Raw genomic sequence first — 21,348 nt, 5'->3', positions numbered from 1 at the left:
TCTTCTATTTTGTTCTACTCTTCTTTCTACTCTTTATCTTTTGGTTTAGTTTTCTTCGGGTTTTATTCATTTTCTTTTTCATTCTATAATTTAAAAGCTTTTGTTTTCTTTTTCTTTCCCAAATTCTTCATCTTATTCTTCCTCATATTTTTCTTCTTCTTTTTCATCGTCTTTGACTTGTAATTTTTTTTCCTCTTATATGTCTTTCGTTTTTCTTATTCCTCATCCTTTTCTTTCATCTTCATCATCGTTTTTGACTTCTTCTTCATCATCTATTTATTCTCTCAGTTCTTCTTCTTCTTCTTCTTTTTGATTTTTATTAGCCTTCTTTATTATTTACTTCTTATTCTTCTTTGGTCTTCGTTAAACTTATCTTCTTCTGGTTTTTCTTCATCTTTTTTTTTTCATCTTCACCTACTTCATTTTCCCATTTCTTCTTATTTTACTTTGTCTGTTCATCTTTCATTTTTTTCTTCTGGTTTTGTTCTTCAACTCCAACCTCTTTTATTTTTTTATCATTATACTTCTTCACTATTTCGTGTTCTCATCTTCGTCTTATTCTCCATGGTTTTATTCAAATTTATGTTCGTTTTTTTTTAGTTTTTATCATCAACTACATCTATTTCATTATATTTTTATTTATCTTTTTTTCTCCTCTTCTTTTACTTCTTCTTTTTCCAATTTTTATTGTACTTTGTCTTCTATATTTTCATCATCTTCGTACCCTCCGACTTCATTGCTCGTCTTCATCTTCTTATTAGATTATATAATAAATACTAATTTTCAGAGCTTAGGTAAACAATCACAATCATATCTAACAAAACCGTAGAAATATTAGAAATCTTAAATACCACAAAAACCAATGAATAAATATATGACATCTTTGAAAAAACAAACTATCATAAAAATGGAAAAAGAGAATCTTGACTAAAAACCACACTACAACTATATATATATATATATATAATAGTGTAATCATTAAACAACAAAATATATAACCAACACGCACCAAATATCAATATAACCGACCAAGAAAAATAATACAAAACAAAATTCAAATACCCAAACAAAAAATTACCAACCGAACAAAGAAACCACTAAGTACACAAATTTATCGTTATAAACACCGGTAGAAGAATCTTCATCTTGTGTAAAAACGATTTGAGATGTAGGCAGATGATACAGAAAAATCTGAAGATCATGAAGGAGACGATTGCTAGTCGCTACAAAAAATTCATAAAAGTTTTGAAGCAAATAACTATTAGGCAATGGATTTACAATAGAAAAACTTCTAGAATCTGAAAAAACATTTCCAAGCACGAACTAAAATAAAAACATAAATTTATATTTACCTGATAATTCCATTGTAAGACAAGATATGAATTACAGAACCCGGGAAGTATCAATTATACAAAAATAGTAGGTAATAGGCATAAATAATAGTAGAGATTGTTTTTTTTTCTAAAAAGAGATGTACAATTTTTTTATAAAAAAATGGTATGATCGTTTTTTTAAAGAGAGGTGGACGACTTTTTTAAAATGCTATGATCATTGTTTTTTTTAAAAAGAGGTGAACAATTTTTTTTTTTTAAATACTTAAACTTAGTAGACAGATGTTATATGTAAGAAAATATGAAAACTGATATGGGTATATATAGCATGATGGATATGCTAGGATTTAGTTAGTACCGACTTCTACATCAGTGGCCCAAAAATCGGTGGCTATGACGAATTTCAAGATCGGTGGCCCATTAACAACATCGCTGACGCATAATTGAGAAAAAAGCTCTGTCATGTGTATATACAGGTAGGATTAATGATCGACCTATCAAAACTAATTAAAATAACACATAATTTTTTTTATTAATAACACATAGGAAAATCGTTGTGGTAATGACACATCAGATTTTTTGACCTCGCAAATAATGGTATATATATATATATATATACTTTTTTGACCAAAAAAGTAGATTTAGGTAATAAATCTGCGCTTTGGATTTATAAAATAATCACATCTTATAATTATAAACTTTGTTACCAAGAAAAAATCGAACATAAATATAACAACAATGTTAAATATTTTACCAACAAAAACAAATCATATAACAACCATTCACACATTGTAATTACAGAAAGGTTTTTTTGGACTATTTCTTTTTATTTCTCCCTCGCCATAACTCTCTCTCCATTTTCTTGTAAGTGTGTGTCATTCTACTCGGTTATTCCACGTATTTTCCTTCTTCTTCTTTAACGTATTTGATATTTGATTTATGTTTCTTCTTCTTCTTCTACTTAATCATCTTTGAATTTGAGTTATTTTTTATCATCTTTATTTTTTTCAACAATTATTCTTTTTTTTTCTCTTTCGGATTCCCATTGTCTTTTTCTTCTGATCATCTTTTTTCATTGTTTTCTTTCAGTTTTTCTCCATCCCATATTCAGCTTCTTCTGCTTCGTTTTCTTCTTTTTATTTAAAAATTTTGTTTATCTTCTCCCTCATATTTCCTTTTCTCTTTTTCATCGTATCCGGTTTATTCTTCTTCTTCATCTTCTCCAAATAATTACCTTCCTCTTCCTTCTTCTTCTTTGACATCATGGTCTAACCACCTTTTGATTCTATTTATGATTTTTTTTTAATTTTCTTTGTCTTTGTCATCTTTCTCATTTTTTTCGACTTTTTCATCTTTTTGCTTTTCTTTATCTTTAATCTTTTATGAGAGAAATATATAAATTTTATTTCTTAATTTATATATTGATACATTGTGAACTGTATTATTATTATTATTATTATTGAATACATCACTGACCTAAAATAAGTAAAACAAAAAGTCTACTATGATATTTAATAGATGAAAACACCACCTTATGAGTACTTCAGTGACCTAAAATTAAGAAAAATGGAAATCCAATTAGTCATAACTAAGAAATTTACCACCTAAAATTAAGAAAAGTGGAAATCCAATTAGTCATAACTATGAAATTTACCACCTTGCAGTAAACATCATAACAACAAATGATAGAATTTCCATATTTCCAACGAAAACAATAACGTAAAAATTATCTGCTTTTCTTTCCTGCCTTTGAACTTTAAAATATATTGTAAGAATAACATAGATTATGGTGTGGAACTTTCACCCAAAAACTAATAGAATGTGTTTTACATGATACTTCTACCATAGCTAAAAATCAAAATTGGAAATAAGAAAAAAAATCTGTTTTAAAAAACTATAAATTTGACTATTCTAAAACCGGGTAGAATCGTAGAGATCCTTGAATATCTGTTTACTCTTGAATATCTGTTTTTTTCCTTCTCTATTACAAAATACAATCCCACTGGATTTTCATTAAAAAAATAATGTTCATGTTCTTAAAAGATTTCATAGCACCATTATCATCCTTTTTTTGCAATAATGGTTGAGTCAACATTATAAATGTGAGTTAAGATTTTTATCAGTTCTAAAATTTTTTTTTATTTGTAATTAAAATTTCCAAGTGGCCCAATAAGAAGAGAATAAAACCCTTCTTTTATATATATAATTTTTTTTTCTTATCATTCTTTTTTTTCTTCATCTTCATCTTCTCCAAATTATATTATTTATATCTCTCCCACTTCCGGTTTTTCACTCAGAGTTTTTCATCATCATCATCATCTTCTTTAGATTTTATACCCTTGTGTTAAAAATAAAACCCAAGTGTATATATATATATATATATATATATATATTTACTTGAAGATTTCTTCGGAATTGAAAACAAATGGAGAAAAAAATATACCTAAAGAAAAGAAAAAATCAAATGAAAAAGAAGTGAAAAAATTTTAAAAAAGAATGAAAGTGATTGCTCTAATATACATGTTAAGAAAGCTGATAGAAAGAAAGAAAATATAGTGTGAAAAGGTAATGGATTTTAGTTTACTGTATATTAAAAGACAAACTACGTTAGAAGAAAAGTTCTACAAACAAGATATATATAATGTTTTGAAAAATTACGTAATGTTTTCAGAAGTACCTTAGGGTTTATGGGTTAAAACGGTTTTAATTGGTTTTTTAAAAAAACAATCTTAAACAAGTTTTAGTGATCTAATTAAAATAAATTATGCTACATCACTTTTATAAAATATGTAGGATTAATGAAGAACCTATTAAAATCATAAAAAAAAACCGCCACATAAGACAGAAAGAAACCAGATGACATGTAAGCACAAATTTACACATAAAATCGATGTGAGTGCAACATACTGTGACTTCGTGAATAATATTTAGATAGTGTATCTTCTTATGATGCCAAATCATCTTCTTATAGACTGAATTTGTGATACATCATCATTTTTTGTTAATTTAAAATTGTGTATATGTTATATCATTATGTTTGTTTTTTTACACTTTAATTCTCATGATAATTAATATCTATTAATTAAGTACTAGAATTTGAAAAGATATTTTTTTATAAAGATATCTTATATATTGATATATTTCTTTACTACTATTGAGAATAGTGTATTACTGTATTATATCTAATGAGTAGGCAAATAGAGATAGTAAACCAAAAAAAATTAGGATAACCAAATTAAAAATTTGGTTTTATCAAATCCGAAAAAACAACTATGAGATTCAAATTATAACACATTATAAACTCATATCTTAAAATTATAATACAAGTATCTAAATAAAGTTTGTATCAGTTTAAACTATATGTGAGATTAGATAGGCATGAATATGATAAATCAAATCAGGTTTTAATAAATCCTAAAAAATAAATTGCATGAACTTAGAAGCTTGAATGGCAACTCTAAACTTTTGAGGAGTACATAAGAATATATGTTATGAGAAGCAAATTGTGATATCCTACAATCAGAGCCGGGCCTGAATAGAAGCTCATGAAGCATGTGCTTATGGTTGAAATTATTATAGGGGCTATTTTTTTTTTCAGCTTCTAGCCTCACAAAACTTAGGATCGGCTCTGCCTACAATAATAATATGTTGAAGGCAATTATAAAAAATAACGGTGAATTTTTCCCGTAAGTTTTCTGACATATAAATCAGAAAAAGACACCAAAACTAGCGAGAAAAAGAGAAAATCAGAGAAAGAAAATAAAATTTGGGTAAAAATGTGGTATGTGTTGGTGGTGTACTCCCCATCCCCAGCTTAACCCGATATAAATCAAAATCGGTCTGGAGACCTTTGTTTACGATGATTAGTATCGAGTCTAAATCAGGTGGACCGACCTAAATCTCTAAAAGAAAAGCCCATTAAAGCCTAATTTCGCAAATTGGCACCAACCTCCAGATTTTGTGGAGGATTTCTGGAAATATCATAGGGAAAATCTTATTTTCCTTTTCCAAGAGGATAAATGATATCTTAAATATTAAACCGCCTTAGAATTTATATAAATAGGGGAAGACTTCATTCATTCAAGACATCCAAAAATCGAAAGTAAAGAGAGACCTTAGAAGTGAATAGCATTGAGATCGTCAAGTTAATTTATAGTTTTTCTTTTGTTATTTAGTTCATTATCTCCGACGACTGTTGGGGTCGGTTTCACCCAATCGGTTTAAACCATCTCAAGAACATCGGAGAGCCGATTTGGCAAGGAGAACCAGCAATTCATCAAATATGGGCCGAAGCCCCGCATAAGAGGAATAGGCCAAGCTGTAAATGGGCCGAGCCGTGAGGAGGAAGTAAGTGGACCGAGCCGTGTGAAGGACATTCAAATGGGCCGAGCCGTGCATAAGAGAAGATGGGCCGAGCTGCGCACAAGAGAAAGTGGGCCGAGCTGGAAGATGCGAGCCTACTGAAACCCTAGGCAAAAGCATTATGACGGTGGCCGCACGACAAGATAAGGAAATATTCTAAAAATCTCTCCCGAGATTCTCGGCTACACGGTTTAGGGAGTTAGTATAAATAGGCAATTTACCCGATTCATTAGGTAACTTTTCACAACTCGAGAGCAATAAGACTTAAACACTTTTCCAGCAAAAAACCTTCTTTTGATCTTATTGTTCTTGCGATAAACCCTAGAAATTTTGGATTTCTTAAGTTTTCCTTAACAAAATTTTGGTTGTGCGAGTTTTGGCTCACACAATTTGGCGCCGTCTGTGGGGAGTCGAAACTTTCTTACTCTAAATCGACAAGACTTTAAGATCCGAAGAACATGGCGAGCAATACCCTCAACGATAACAACAACAACAACAACGACAATGGCGCGGAGAAGAGACGCTCCAGCATCAGGCACAACGACGGCGACAAGCGAAACCCAAGAGGAGATGCGAAACATGATGGCTGCGTTGATGAAGAAGATCAACGAGCAGGACAAAAGAAACAAGGCAATTACGGAAAGGCTCGACGCAATGACGGCCGAGCGACGACACCCGACTTTGAGAGCCGGAATCTCCGATCCGATGGACGGAGTCCGGAGACGCTTCGATTTTTCAACGCCTGCAAAAGCCTCGGGTAGCGGCGCAAGAAACCCCTTGGCTCCACCAATGTTTCGTCCCCTCGGCGAACAGACTCCCGCAGCAACCCGAATCAATATGACCGAGCCGCCTCCACCCCGTCAAAACTCAAGGCGACGAGCCGACGAAGAGGAGAACGGCGTGATCGACGTGGATGCCCAACAAAACGACGGAACCGCGAACTCGCAACAAAACGGCTCGGCTCGGCGAATAAGCCAAGAAGAGCTCGCCTCAGCACTAAACGGCATTTAGACTGATGAAGTCACCGACCCGGGTCGCGGCGACAACCCAACTGAAGAGGAGGAAAACCTCCGATGGATCAAGCAGGCAGAGCGCGAAAACGAGCCGAGGAGAGAAGAGCGGGAGCAACTTCACCAATCAAAGGGAATGACTCACGCACAAACCCTCGAAATCAAAGAGCTGTGAGCCTCAATAGCTCGGATAGTGGCCGAGATCGATCAATGCTTGAAGAGACCCAGAGAACACCATTCACGGCGAGAATCACGGAGGCTAGGATTCCCGAGCCTGGGAAGGTGAGAATCCTATTCTATGAAGGAACGACCGACCCGAAGGCACATATCACAGCGTTCCGGATAGCAATGGGACGAGCTTTCACAAAGAACACTGCCAATCTGACCGAGCGGGAAGTAGATGCCGGATATTGCCTACTCTTCGTAGGACATCTCAAGGGAGCCGCGCTCGAATGGTTTTCGAGACAGGAGCGTAATTCAATCGGCAGTTTCCAACAGCTCTCCGCTTTGTTCCTTAAGCAATACTCGATGTTCATGGATAGAGGAACTTCTGATGCCGACCTGTGGACGCTATCCCAAGGACCGAATGAACCGCTTCGGGATTACATGGCAAGGTTCAAGGCGGTCGTATCCAAAGTAGAAGGATTAAGCGACAAGGCTGCACTCGAAGCTCTTAGCGGTCTTTGTGGTACAAATCCGAATTCCGACGGGAAATGGCACTCAACACGCCACAAACGATTTAAGATGCCTTGCATCGGTCGTCAGACTTCGTCGTAAACGAAGAAGAGATGAAGAATCTGGACGAACAGTACGAAGCAACGAAAGCAGCGATCCGGAGCTCAATTTTGACGCGCCCCTCGAAGAAAGGCAATCTATCAAACAACGCAACAACGCAGAGTTCGGACGAACCAAGAAACGGAGGTGCCCACAACTACCAAGTGGGCGCTGGACGCGGAAAAAGAGAGCCGCGCAGCAACACTTAGGTAAGAAGACCCACCAACTACGACGAAAAGACGTTCTGCGAGTATCACCAGACCTATGGGCATTCAACGGCACAATGCTGAACTCTAGGAGCCAAACTCGCGGCTTAGATGGCGGCGAGAGAGCTCCAGAACACGGTGAATCTCAAAGACCTCGTCCCTAATGAGCCAAAAGAGGGAACCGAGTCGAGCGGCACGACAGAACCCGCAAATCCTCCCCGACGGGGTGATAACACCAAGCGCGACAAGAGAGGCGAACCCGAAGAGTGACCCGAGCCGAGACAAAGGATCAACATGATCATGGGTGGATCTCAATATTACCAAGACACGGTGTCTTCCATCAAGGCTTATCAGCACCGAGCCGAAGCGAAGGAAAATTGGACAGAACTGACCGATATTCCGAATACGGTGATCTCGTTCGCCGAGGAGGAAACAGCAGGGATAGATAGACCGCACAACGATCCACTTGTGATCGAATTGACGATCAGAGACCACGATGTAGCGAGAGTGCTCATCGATACTGGGAGCTCGGTAAACGTCATTTTTAGGGAGACACTCAGAAGGATGGGAATCGATCTCTCCAAGGTGACGGTGATCCCCAAACCTCTAACCGGATTTTCAGGAGAAACAACGATGACTATGGGCACAATTAGGCTCCCTGTGGTAGCTGGCGGAGTCACTAGAATCGTCGAATTCTGCGTCACCGATCACCCAGCAATCTAAAATATGATTATGGGAACTCCATGGATCAATGCGATGAGGGCGGTCCCCTCCACCTATCACCTCTGCCTCAAATTCCCAACTCCAGCAGGCATCAAAACGATTTGGGGAAACCAGAAGGAGTCGCGAATGTGTTTCTTGGCAGAGCACAAGTTGAGGAACCCCGTCACCGATGCACGAGCAGACGTAGATCGCAAAAAGCCGAAGACGGACCGAGAGCCTGCGAACGAGCTCTCGAAACTCTTATAGCAATTACAGATCGTGGAGAGCCACGAAACGCGCACCGAGCCGGTATGTGATGCGGTGGACTCGGTGTGCATAGACGAAGCATGTCCAGAACGACGCGTTGAAATCGGAACTAGGCTAAAAGAACCTCTGAGAAGCGAGCCTCTTTCCCTCCTCAAGGAGAATATCAACACTTTCGCCTGGATAGCGGAGGATATGCCAGGCATAAGCATCGCAGGATATACTGCTACAAGGTCATGCCGTTCGGACTCAAGAACGCAGGGGCAACATATCAATGGCTCGTCAATAAAATGTTCGCAGATCAGCTCGGAAAAACCATGGAGGTATACATCGACGATATGTGGCGAGTTATCTGGCGAGCCCGCCGATCCTGGCGAAACCAGTTGAAAGAGAGCCCCTCTTCCTCTACATCGCCGTATCCGCTACGACTGTGAGTGGGATGCTGATTAGAGAAGAGCGATCCAAACAGAAACCCATCTTTTACGTCAGCCAGACACTGACCGATACCAAGACCCGTTACCCCCAGATCGAGAAGGTCTCCCTAGCCGTTGTAGTATCGGCTCGCAAGCTGCGTCCATACTTTCAATCATATTCGATTGTTGTGCTCGCTACCCTTCCGCTACGCTCGATCCTGCACAGCCCGAGCCAATCTGGGCGGCTCGCCAAATGGGCCATAGAATTGAGCTAGTACGACATCGAGTATCGGAACAGGTCATCTGCGAAATCACAGGTGCTCGCAGATTTTCTCATTGAACTTCCGACCGAGGCGACTACCGAGCCAACCCCAGACGATGTATGGATGCTGCACGTCGACGGCTCGTCATCTAAACACGGCTCGGGAATTGGAGCAGTCTTTTCTCCTGAACTTCCACGCCTCGAACAACGAAGCAGAATACGAAGCACTGATCGCTGGCATACGACTAGCACAGAGAATCGGAGTTCGAAAGATAAGAGCCTTTTGCTATTCACAGCTCGTAACATGTCAATTCAACAGAGAGTACGAGGCGAAGAATAGATGAATGGGAGCTTACCTTGGACTGGTCCGAGATTTGGTGCAAAAGTTCGACGAGTTCGAGCTCACACGAATACCCCGAGGTAAAAACACCTCGGCAGACGCCTTGGCAGCACTTGCTTTAACTATAGATCCGGATCTCCGACGAACAATTCCGGTCGAATTCATCGAACGACCAAGCATAGAAGAGGTAGAAGGAGTTCGGCTGATAAATCCTTCCGAGGAGGAACCAGAGAACGGCGAAGCAATCGCTATAGACGAAGACGCCTCACTAGCCGAGCTGGAGTACGGCTGCGATAAAGAATGGCTCGGAGCCATCCGAGTATATATCGCCGATGGAGAAGTACCATCCGACAAGTGGGAAGCCCGCAAATTAAGAGCTTAGGCCGCGCGATATGTCCACGTCGACGGCGAAGTGTTTAAATGAAGATTTTCAGGACTGCTCATGACATGCGTCGAGGGACCGGAGGCAAGAAAGATAATGCACGAAGTGCACAGTGGTGCGTGCGGAAATCATTCTAGCGGAAGGTCACTCGCGATCAAGATAAAACGACACGGTTACTTCTGGCTCACGATGGTCAAGGACTGTGAGAAGTTTACGGCAAAGTGCGAGAAGTGTCAACGGCACGCACCTACAAATCACCAACCTACCGAGCTGCTTTCATCGATTTCATCACCCTATCCCTTCATGAGATGGTCGATGGATATAGTCGGACCTCTACATCGATCGAAGCAGAAGCGCTTTCTGGTCGTCCACACGGATTATTTTTCTAAATGGGTCGAGGCCGATTCCTACGCGAGCATAAAGAACGCTCAAGTCGAACACTTCGTCTGGAAAAATATCATATGCCGATACGGGGTCCCCTACGAGATAGTCACCGATAACGGATCCCACTTCATCTCAATGCGTTTTGAAGCTTTCTGCGAGAAATGGAAAATTCGTTTGAGCAAATCTACACCAAGATATCCCCAAGGGAATGGACAAGCCGAAGCAGCCAACAAGACGATCCTAGACGGTCTGAAAAATAGGCTCGACGCCAAGAAAGGACGATGGGCAGACGAGCTCGAAGGAGTCATTTGGTCGCATAGCACAACTCCACGCCGAGCCACTGGAAATACCCAATTCGCTCTAGTCTATGGAGTGGAGTGCGTAATCCCCCCCGAGGTGGATTTCCCAGGTATTCGGCGAAGACTTCTTCCAGGACAGGAGGGATTGAATCACTTAATGATGCTGGACGAACTTGATTTGGTCAACGAAAGGCGCGACCAGGCTCTAATCCGAATCCAGAACTACCAACAAGTAACGGCAAGATACTACAACAAAAATGTCCGAAGTCGAAGATTTAAAGAAGGAGAGCTCGTTCTTCGAAAAGTGTTCCAAAACACCGTCGAGAGGAATGCAGGAAAGCTTGGAGCAAATTGGGAAGGTCCGTACAAGATTACAAAAGTAGTTCGCCTAGGAGTCTATGAACTTGCGACGGTAGCTGACGAAGCTATACCAAGATCGTGGAACGCAATGCATCTAAAGAAGTATTATCACTAAGGCAACAACATGATCGACATGAACTACGTGACGGCTTGATCCCTGCAAAGGGTACGTAGGCAGCCCGTCTATTAACTCTACAATTTTAGTGGGTACGTATACACATACCTTCATTAACTCTACAATTTTAGCTCGTCTACCATCTCTAGGGTCATTGCCACTTCGGCCAATTTTCCATTCGTTTTAAACCAGTTAGTTGTTTCATGGTCACCTCGGATTTTTAATTCGTTCATTGTCACTTCGGTTAGTTTTCATTCATCACTTATGTGCACTTCTCCTAGACTTTTACTTGTCTTTGCATTCACTCCGGCAAACTTCCTATAGTTCCAAACACCTCGCCTCGTTGCTGGCCACAACGAGGCAACAGTCACAAAGTTCTCTAAATGGACTTTTTACCACCTTTCCTAGGACGAGGGTGCAAGTCACATCCTCTATGAATTAAAATCAAGCGCGCTATACAAATTTTGGACCAAAAACGTATCGGTCGCCACGGTTCGTCATCGCACACGAGATTGTAAGTCGAGACTACATCACTTTCTCTAAAACCGAAACGAACTCTTAAAACCCGGCAAACGCATTAACCCTCTCGGGAACTCCGGTCTACAATCAAACTTTGATATCGTCTCAAGACACGGACCTCGGCAACGAGAGTCCCAAACTTATCGCCTCAAATGGCCAAAGCGATATCCGACCTAAAATGTCTTCGCACTAAATCTTTCCTAACTCAAACGCCTCGGCACCAACGGTTGAAGGCACAAAAGAACATTAATCTCTTTTAAGAGCTACCTAAAACAAGAACGCGTCACGAGTCAACTCCCAGCTCGGGATTCAGACTTAAACAGGATCTGTAACAGCCTGTCCCTTAATCCGGTTTTCTATCGATATTTCGTAAACAGTTCGGCCAGGGAAGCAAACAAAAGCACTCTCGGCCCAGCTCGACAAACCAGTCGACGACAGCTCGTTCCAACAACAGTTTCCTCAAAAATTCATAAATCACCAAGGACAAAAACAGCAATTCCAAAAAACAAAAATGACTAAGGGGAAAGATGAATATAACCACAGCTAAATCGATCCACCAATAAAAACAATAGTCGAGTGGATAAAGCCGTCCAGGCACCAATCACGGAAACATGCGAGTTCGAAAAGAGGATAAAGCCATCCAGGCACTAAGTACAAAAGAGTGAATGTAAGAGACAAGGGAGAAAGGAGAGGAATCAAGCAGCACAACGCGTCTCTCGCTCAGCAAGGAGGTTCGAGAGAACAGGAGTACCCGCGTTGGATCCGGTCGGATCCTCAACACCGAGGTTAGCGCCGTCTCCTCGATCAGCTCGTTACCTAAAAAGGTATCGTCAGAATCTGGCGACACAGGCGAGTATACTAGGCCACCTCGGATCTCGGACGCAATGCAGTCATACGCCTCGTCGTCGACATACTCGGCCTCCCAAACCTTCAACTTTGCCTCTTCGGAGTCCAAAGATCCGTCGGGTTTCCGAAGCTCCTCAATCATAACGAGATTTCCTTTGATCTGTCTCAGCTCGTTTTCGTCGCTTTTGGCCTTCTCCAGCTTGGCCAGACCTTCCTCCACCTTGGCGAGACGCTCTTGGAACTTAGCCGTCAGCTCGCGCCTCACCTACTTCTTGGCCGTTTTCACCTTAGCATCGAATAAGGCATCCTTAGCTTCGATGCGTCTCTTCAACAAAGCCACCTCGGCACTTTTGGCTCTTCTGAATTCTTCAAGACGAGTCACCCCGGATGATACCTTGTCAACGTTGGCCCAAAGAGTTATTTTCTCCTCTTCTAGTTTCTTAATCGTGGCCCTCGCCTCGTTCAAACTTTCTCTTAGCTGTCGCAGCCTTCTTCCGAGCCTCCTCCAAGTAGCGCTCGTTTTTAACCAAGTCCAATTCATAACCGGCCATCATCTCGTTGATAGCCGCGACAAACTGCAAAATCAGAAGCATGTCAGACTCTAGGACAACTCGATAGCAAGGAAGAAACGAGTTAGAAAGGTACCTTGGTACCGCGCTGCGCCATGGCAGCATAGGACTTCGACCGCCTCAGTTGATCGGGAGGCGGAAGACGAGTGTTGGCATTATTGATGCGTGCGAATATCACCGCGGAAGCAGCCGGGTCGTCAACAACCAACTTACGAGATGTGGGCTCGCTGGGCGCCGGCTTGCGTTTCTTTTTGGACGGCTCGTCCTTTTGGATGGCCACCCCCTTGCCCTTTTCCATAGCCGACCTCTTCCTGCTGGTATCATGCTTCAGCAGATTTGAAGTCGGAGGCCTCGATTGTTTCGGAAGGGCCAGAATCGCCAAGGTAGGTGGAGTTTTATCCCGAGCCGCGGAATTCTCCCCAGACGCGGCAGGAACAATCTCGCCCGGTTCCACCTCGGGCGCTGCCTCCTGCGCCGTTGCCTCGAGAGCGGTCTCGTCAGCAGCTCGGGCGACTTCTTCCCCCTCGAGCCTCGGTGGGTCGTCCCGAGGTACCGCCTCAGCCACCACATGAGCTGCTTGTTCGGCTCTCCTAGCAATCTCTTCGGCTTCGCGTCGCTTCTTATCCCTGAGCGTAATAATCACCATTTTCTCTCTCGTATCTCCCGATGAATTTGATGAAGAGGAACTGATAGACACCCCGGCGAGGATAGCTCGGACTCTCTCTATTCTCTCAAAGGAGAAGTGCTTTCTCCAGTTAACCTTCCGAGCCGCGAGAGTATCTCGAACAGAGAAAAGGTCGTTGGGAACAGGAGGAAGAAAACTCCGAACTGCAAAAACAATGCCAAAACGACTAAGTTAGAAGATAGAAATCGCACCATAACAAGCTCCGAGCCAAAACAATGCTTCGCATCGACTACCAAGTGGTCTCCAAACAGTCTTCGTTTTATGTACAAAACCCTCGCCCACCGATGCCTCGTTCACCAAAACATAGAAGAAACGTTCAGTCCAAAACTGATCTTTGCTCGGGAAACCGCCTATGATCCGACGATTGGACTTATTGGAAATATAAAATCTGCCTCCTCCCGGGGCTCTCCGGATTTCCAATAGGTTGAGCAGATGACCGAGCTCGACTTCGACACCGCATTCGAAGCTCCAAACCGTGATGCCGATCATATGTCGCAAACCTCTCGGCATAATCTGCCCAATCAAAATCCCATGCTCCCACAAGTATTCAAGGATAACCCCGGGGATTGGTAACCATAGGAAGCAGAGCTCAAAAAACGCCTCATATAAGGTGAAGTGATTTTCGGGAGGCTTGTCGGCTCGGTCACTCTTCTCCGGAACGACGAACTCAACCGCTTCGGATATTCCAAAGCGATGACGCAACACCTCGAGTGTGGAACCGGGAGGATCGGGTTTTTGCCTTTTCACCCGTTTGGGCTTTCCCTTCCCAGAAGAAGAAGCACCTCGGGATGCTATAAGCCGCTCTAATTCGAGCCTCGCCTCAACCGGGTTGAAAGGAAACACTTCTTCCTCGGCCTTAACCGCGGTATAGTCAACCTCCTCTTGGTTGACGGGACCCCAAGAACAGCTCGTCGAATCGGACACCTCGTTATTAACGGAACAAGCGCCAGAAGGGCTGGGAGAATTCGACAAATCCTGATCCTTGGCAGGATTGTTGGAAGGGTTCGGCGAAGTAGATGCCTCGGAAGATCCCGTAGCACTCCTCGCTACAGTGCCTGTACGGCTCGTTTCATAATTGAACAGGGGTTCTAGCGAATCGCCCGAACAGCTCGACATATATTACAGCTCGTACCAAAATTACAGCGCTTTACGACAGGGTTCGCCGGAAAAAGATATGAGACGGCGAGAATCTCGGAATCCTAGCCGAAAAATAAATAAACTAGAGAGAGAAAGAAGAGAGAAGGGAGAGCTACCTTTAGTAAAAATGAGAGATCTGAAGTTATGAGAAGGAACGAAGGGAGCTCACCTATTTATAGAACAACCGAAGCGCGTGGAGTCCGCGTGGACCTCGGGATGGCGCAAAGGTAATAAATGAAGGCGCGTGAAGTCCGCGGCGAATACGAAACTTCGTGACGCGTCCGCCATACGCGCCAATACCCAGAATTTCTTGAAGAAAACTGATGACTGCTAAACACTTCCCGTACGGAGCTGTCCAGGTAAGCCGAGCCCACGACGCAACTACACTAATCCGAGAATATTTCGTCGAAACCGTGAAAACTTAACCTTGCATTGCCGAAACGGTTCAGTAACCTGTCCTTAGAACGCCTCGTCGTCGTTGTTAAACACAAAACGGCCCGGCAATCTCATAAGAATGCCTCGTCGTTATTGTTAACACGAAACGGCTCGGCAACTTCATGAGAACACCTCGTCATTGTTATTAATACGAAACAGCTCGGCAATCTCATGAGAACGCCTCGTCGTTTTCGTTAAACACAAAATGGCTCGACAGCTTCATGAGAACGCCTCATCGTCGTCGATAAACGTAAAACGGCTCGGCAATCTCATGAGAACGACTCGTCGTTGTCGTTAAACACAAAACTGCTCGGCAGCTTCATGAGAACGCCTCGTCGTCGTCGATAAACATAAAACGGCTCGGCAATCTCATAAGAACGCCTCGTCGTTGTTATTAACACGAAACGGCTCGGCAACTTCAGAAGAACACCTCGTCGTTGTTGTTAACACGAAACGGCTCGGCAATCTTATGAGAACGCCTCGTCGTTGTCGTTAAACACAAAACGGCTCGGCAATCTCATAAGATCGCCTCGTCGTTATTGTTAATACAAAACGGCTCAGCAACTGTCATGTGCAAGCATATGGTTCATCTACGTAGGAAGGATCAAATTTACCCCCAACATATGATACTACCGTATGGTCTATATCAGTATAGTAGTATAGATGAGTTAAGTATACAATCGATGTAATTGTAATTATAATTATAAATTTTGTTATTCTATGAATATATATTACTAAACAACCAATATATATTTAAATATTAGAATGAGTTTACTTATCTTTTTAATATGGCTTGAATCAGGCCACTATTTGGTATGTTTTGACAAACCGACTCACAAAGAACATCGATTATAAAAATATTATCCTAAGCCGTTTCCATATTACTGTATAATTTTAATTCGAATATCTAAATTAAATCAAATATCTAAATTAAATTTAAATTATTTTTTAGATTAAAAACTAATTTTTGAATTTCTCGATAAGTAATATATATTAGAGTGATTTGCATCAATATTATGTCTCAGGGCACGAATTAGTTACATGACATCGTAAAGCAGTCAATTCACTGCATAGCGGAAGTCAACAAGAAAGTGGGGGTGGAAAAGACAGTATACCCATTGCTCCCTAAAAGTAGACATAGATTTTTCTGAGCCCAATAGGGACTACACGAAGTTAGTAAAGCGCAGACGCTACCTTCTTTTGTAAACACTACCAACGTAAACTTTTGTTACTTTTTGCCCTCCCAAATGGCGTTTGTCGTGTAGTCGAACTGTACAGATAGGTTTAGTGGAGGGGACCCTTGGGATCAAATAAATAGCCAACAAGAAAACTCCCATAAACCGCCGCTAGTTGACTATTGGTGCAGTCCCGTCTGATGAAGAAGAGTGTGAGAGGCTGGACAAGTTAGCTGTAATCTGTTTGGCTGGAGAGGAACCGGACTTTGAGAAGGGTGCACACTACAAGAAATTTGACTTATTGTGACGAGAGTGCTGTATCAGATCATCCGTACCTAGCTTTAGAAGAACATAGTCGCTATAGGAGTCGAAAGCTACCTATATAGAAGATGTGAGCAGACGAATTCAATATCTAATGCATGATCTTAAGTTTAGCATGAGAGTGAGAGTTAATTGCTAGATCTAAGAGATTAGTTGATTAAGGTGACGACAGTTGGTTAATCATACATATGTCTATTCTAGTTCAATGCAGATTCCCATATACAGATGAAGATAAATCGCCCGGAAGCTAATTGGAAATGACATCATACATCAATTAGAGTAAACCGGAGAAGTCTAAATCGCCACCTATGAGTTTAAGAGTCTTTAGTTTGAGTCAATATGCTTTAGATGTTCTTTTAACAATTCATCCTGCATTGCATTTCTTGTGAATACTAGATTAGGTTTAGTTTAGGATGTTAACCAAAAACCCCAAACCTTTTATTAGTTTATGAGTTTGCTTACTTCCCAGTTTGTTGTTTCTCGCGGATTAGACATCCTCCCTGTGGATCGACACCCTAAGTCCTACAACGTACATCTGTGCACTTGCAGGCACTAGAGTTTTAAAAATTTAAAACTTTTGGAGGACCAACGGGCTTGTTAAAAAACAACCCTAGTCCCGCAAGCCCATCAGAAATATCACAAACAAGCGACAATCCAAGTGATTGGTGAGCTGATCCAGACAAGATTTATCGCAGGACAGAGAGGACCCAACCCAATCAAAATCCAGCGAATCATGCTTCAGGAGTTCCAGGTTGATTATTCTGGCATCTTGTTCTTCAAAATCCCAATCAGTGTAGCTGACTATAACTAGTTGACTCCTTACAGGACATAACTGATATTTTTGGTATTGTGTCTACTTACCAAATGTAGGTCAACATTTCATATTGGAAGGCGTGGAGATGCAGGGAACTGGCATTGGAGAAAGCATTTGGATCAGTCTCTGGAAGTTTCGCATTGCTCCCTTCTTATTTGAAGAATCTGCAGAACTCTAACCCTGGGACAGTTTGCAAAACAGAGTTCGGTGTGGACAAAAATGGTTGTCAAAGATTCAAGTACCTATTCATATCGTTTGCTGCTTCAATAGCTGGACTCCAATACTTAAGACCGGTGGTGATTATTGATGGTAAGTTAGTGACTACAATTATATGACTACGTTGATAGTTGACTACTAAGTATACATCGCTAGTTGACTACTAAGCATACATCGACTTCTCATACCATGCCGTTGATAATTGATTACGTTGATAATTGACTACTAAGTATACACAATTTACTACTAAGTATACGTCGCTAAGTACAAATACCTCTCTATGAGTGCAGGGACCCATCTGGTTGGCAGATATGGGGGCTGTCTCATATGTGCCAGTGCTCAAGATGGGAACTTTCAGATCTACCCAATTGCATATGCAGTTGTGGACAGAGAGAACGATGCATCTTATTAATGGTTTTTCAATTGCTTAAAAATTATCATTCCCAATGATCGTGATGTTATGTTTGTTTCAGACAGACACGGGAGCATCTACTCTGGTCTCAAAAAGGTACGAAATTGACAGCTACTCTATGATTACAAATAACATAAAATATGGTATATATAGTTGACTATTAATAACCACCTGTCTTTCTGGTAATCTAGGTGTACCCTGCTGCCGGCCATGGGGCGTGCCTTGTTCACCTAGCAAGGAACATCACCGCACGGTTTAAAGAAATCCGGTTGCCTGGTCTGATGGTCTCAGCTGCTAAAGCGTATACTGTTTACGAGTTCCAACAGATTTTTGCAGATCTACAAAGCGTAAGTCCTGGCTGTGCGAATTACTTCTCGGATTTAGGCCTACCACACTGGACGCGGGCATACTGCATCGGCGAACGGTACAACGTTATGACTACAAATGTTGCCGAGTCTCTCAACAAAGTCTTGAAAGAGTGTAGGGAATTCCCACTAATCTTGATGCTTGAGGCCATCTGGATGAGTCTTATCAGCTGGTTTGTAAGGAGGAAAGCTGCTTCCGCGGCACAGCAACATGGTATCAATCCGGAAGTCCGTGACCTGATGGACGATAACTTTTATAGTTGCACCGAGTTAAAGGTAAATAGTAGACGATTACTAAACTATCAGTTACCAGTAAAACTGTCCAGTTATTTATTGTATACGACTACTTGTAACTGACTATGTTGATATGTAGGTGGTTGTGGTCGAAAGGATGAGTACGAAGTTTAAAACAGACAGGGGAAAAGGTTCAAAGTGAACCTTGTTTTAAAGTCGTCCAGCTGCAGGGAGTTTCAAACGCTTCTCATACCATGCCGTCATGCAATGGCAGCTTCTTCGTGCAGCAAAATTGAGCTTGATAAGCTTGTGGGGAGGTGTACACCACAAGGTACCGGAGATCCCTTTATGAAAGAGCTTTCCACCCAGTACCAACTCCTGTAAGTTCTGGTGGGACATAACTACTTCCACCATTGATGCGCCGATCCCCAGGCCGACCAAGGAAAACAAGGATCCCATCCCGTGGAGAGCTGAAGGTAATAATTACATATGTTAGTATACGTCTACCGAGTAATCGACTACATGATTTATATACTAAACGGTTGGCGTAATTGTCTACTGTCTTTCTCTCACTTAAACAGAGGCGTTCAAGGAAGACGGCGAGGATTTGCAGCAGGTGTCTTGGAAAGGGTCACAACAGAGCTTCATGCAAACTTCTGGTGCATGAAAGGTAAGTCAAGTGGCAGGGGTTATATTGGAATGAGGCAGAAAGAATCGGATATGATGCACTTCAAATGCAAGTTAAGGGTCAACACTTTATGTCGGTTCTTATCTCCTGCTAATTTGAAGCTTTTTTGGTATTATGCATCCTAAAATATGTTATTTGGATATTGGATATTGTTTTGTAAGGCCTCAGATACTTTTCTCCCCTACTTATTTTGTTATTACTGAATTCAATACTATGCTAAAAATATGTTCTTTGGATTTTGGATTCCCTTTGGTAAATAGTTCCGCGTAAAAGTCATTTACTTATATGTAATTAATACTGTCATTACTGCTGCATTGGGATTTACTTTGGTTAATAGTTCCCCGTGATGGACATCTACTTGTAGTTAATAATAATTTCCCTACAATAGAAAATATATTTCCCTTACACTTATTAATTGTGCATTTGGATTTACATTGATAAAATTTTGGCGTGATAATCAGCTACTTGTAGTAAGAAATTAGTTTGTTTACGCTGAAAGTCTACTCTCCTAGCTATTAGTAATGCTTCATTAGGATTTATGTTGGTAAATAATAGACGACTATTAATAGTTAATAATGACGAAGTTTAGAACACACACAAACATTACAAATTGATAAAACGATAAGTCCCTAAAGCCAAAATGAGATGTCTGACAGAGAATAAGTTCATAAAACAACTAGGAAATATGGTGCGGATCAAGAAGGAGGGTCCTTTGGAATTACGACGTCGGCTAGAGAAGGCGGCTCGATCAAACATAGGAGATCATACGCAAACTTCAGAGATGCATCACGAACAATATCATCACCCACAACATTGTCTACAGGCATATTGACAGCATGCAACTGAAGAGACATGAGTGCCAGCACACTGAGATGACCTTGAGAACACAAAATAAAATATAGTTAACTACATGTAATAGCATACTAAGTATCTGTCTATTAAATAGAAGTAGTACATACCAGATGCCGATGTTTGGAACATTGGTTCACAATTTTTTATTGTGAACGGCGTTAGGTCGTCGGCTTTCATCTCTGAATTGTATGCCACCGTCCTGATAAAATGTGGTAGAGACTGTGCGAGTGGTGCAACACTTGTCTTAAGTTTCATCTCTTTGAGTGTCGCATACGCATTCAATACCATAACCTCGTGGCTTTCGAAATCGATGCATAGACCCACCTAGTATCGGTCATCAACTTTGTAAGGACAATAAATGCGAGCAACCTGAGTGTACCATGAGCACCTGGTTTTGACGTATGCAGCTGAACCAGTAGGGAGTGAGACAGATTTCTTTTCGGGGGATTTGTAAATTGCGGAAGGAGTTCAACGATGCTGTGAAGGAACGTGTACTCAACAAAATCATAAGTGCATCGATCGTCGTTCAATTCGGCCAGTTGATGACGGAATAACCTAATAACGCTGTCGATAGTCTACAGTAAAAAATATCAAACAGAAGAAGTCAGCTAATGATTATGAAGAAATAGTTAACTATTTAAATGAATTAACATGACGGAAATCGGGTATTTCAAATCGACGATTTCTTTCAGAATGTTCACAGATAGGACAATCCCATCCCAGCTAGGCAAATTCCTACAGATACCAATAAAACAAAAGATAATGTCATCTGCCGTCAAATACCGATCAACAACAAATAAGCTTTTACTCACCGAGTGTCTTTCATTCTACTCTGGAGGAAGATGACTTGTTCAAAGTTTGGTGTTGGAAAGAAGT

The 21,348-nt window shown here is 41.3% G+C and overlaps 2 protein-coding genes across 2 annotated transcripts; one reads left to right on the top strand and one right to left on the bottom strand.

The window, feature by feature from the left end:
- Window positions 1-12,324: 12,324 nt before the first annotated feature.
- Window positions 12,325-14,939, bottom strand: LOC112085346 (uncharacterized protein At3g60930, chloroplastic-like). The gene is made up of 4 exons (XM_024154554.1): window positions 14,057-14,939; window positions 13,215-13,966; window positions 13,058-13,144; window positions 12,325-12,834 (listed from the first exon to the last, which is right to left on the bottom strand). The coding sequence occupies exons 1-4, from the start codon at window positions 14,937-14,939 to the stop codon at window positions 12,325-12,327; spliced, it is 2,232 nt and encodes a 743-aa protein (XP_024010322.1).
- Window positions 14,940-17,624: 2,685 nt separating this feature from the next.
- LOC112085345 lies at window positions 17,625-19,599 on the top strand. The gene is made up of 7 exons (XM_024154553.1): window positions 17,625-17,642; window positions 17,762-18,014; window positions 18,395-18,429; window positions 18,525-18,974; window positions 19,072-19,123; window positions 19,207-19,263; window positions 19,514-19,599. The coding sequence occupies exons 1-7, from the start codon at window positions 17,625-17,627 to the stop codon at window positions 19,597-19,599; spliced, it is 951 nt and encodes a 316-aa protein (XP_024010321.1).
- Window positions 19,600-21,348: the final 1,749 nt, after the last annotated feature.

Source organism: Eutrema salsugineum, unplaced genomic scaffold (assembly GCF_000478725.1).
Source record: "Eutrema salsugineum unplaced genomic scaffold, Eutsalg1_0 scaffold_3, whole genome shotgun sequence".
Lineage (NCBI taxonomy): Eukaryota > Viridiplantae > Streptophyta > Magnoliopsida > Brassicales > Brassicaceae > Eutrema > Eutrema salsugineum.
The sequence above is the reverse complement of the archived record's forward strand: the minus strand, read 5'-3'. Positions and strand labels throughout refer to the sequence as shown.

Bases quoted from the DNA above. Each gene is read 5' to 3' on its own strand.
- LOC112085346 (XM_024154554.1), bottom strand. From the start codon at position 14,939: ATGTCGAGCTGTTCGGGCGATTCGCTAGAACCCCTGTTCAATTATGAA. The intron at 13,967-14,056 runs GTAGTCGATGCG...TTGTTTTTGCAG, and splicing joins GACTGTTTGGAGACCACTTG to TTCGGAGTTTTCTTCCTCCT. The intron at 12,835-13,057 runs GCTGCGACAGCT...GCCAAGAAGTAG, and splicing joins TGGAGGAGGCTCGGAAGAAG to GTGAGGCGCGAGCTGACGGC.
- LOC112085345 (XM_024154553.1), top strand. The intron at 18,015-18,394 runs GTAAGTTAGTGA...TGTTTGTTTCAG, and splicing joins ACCGGTGGTGATTATTGATG to ACAGACACGGGAGCATCTAC. The intron at 18,430-18,524 runs GTACGAAATTGA...CTGGTAATCTAG, and splicing joins TCTACTCTGGTCTCAAAAAG to GTGTACCCTGCTGCCGGCCA.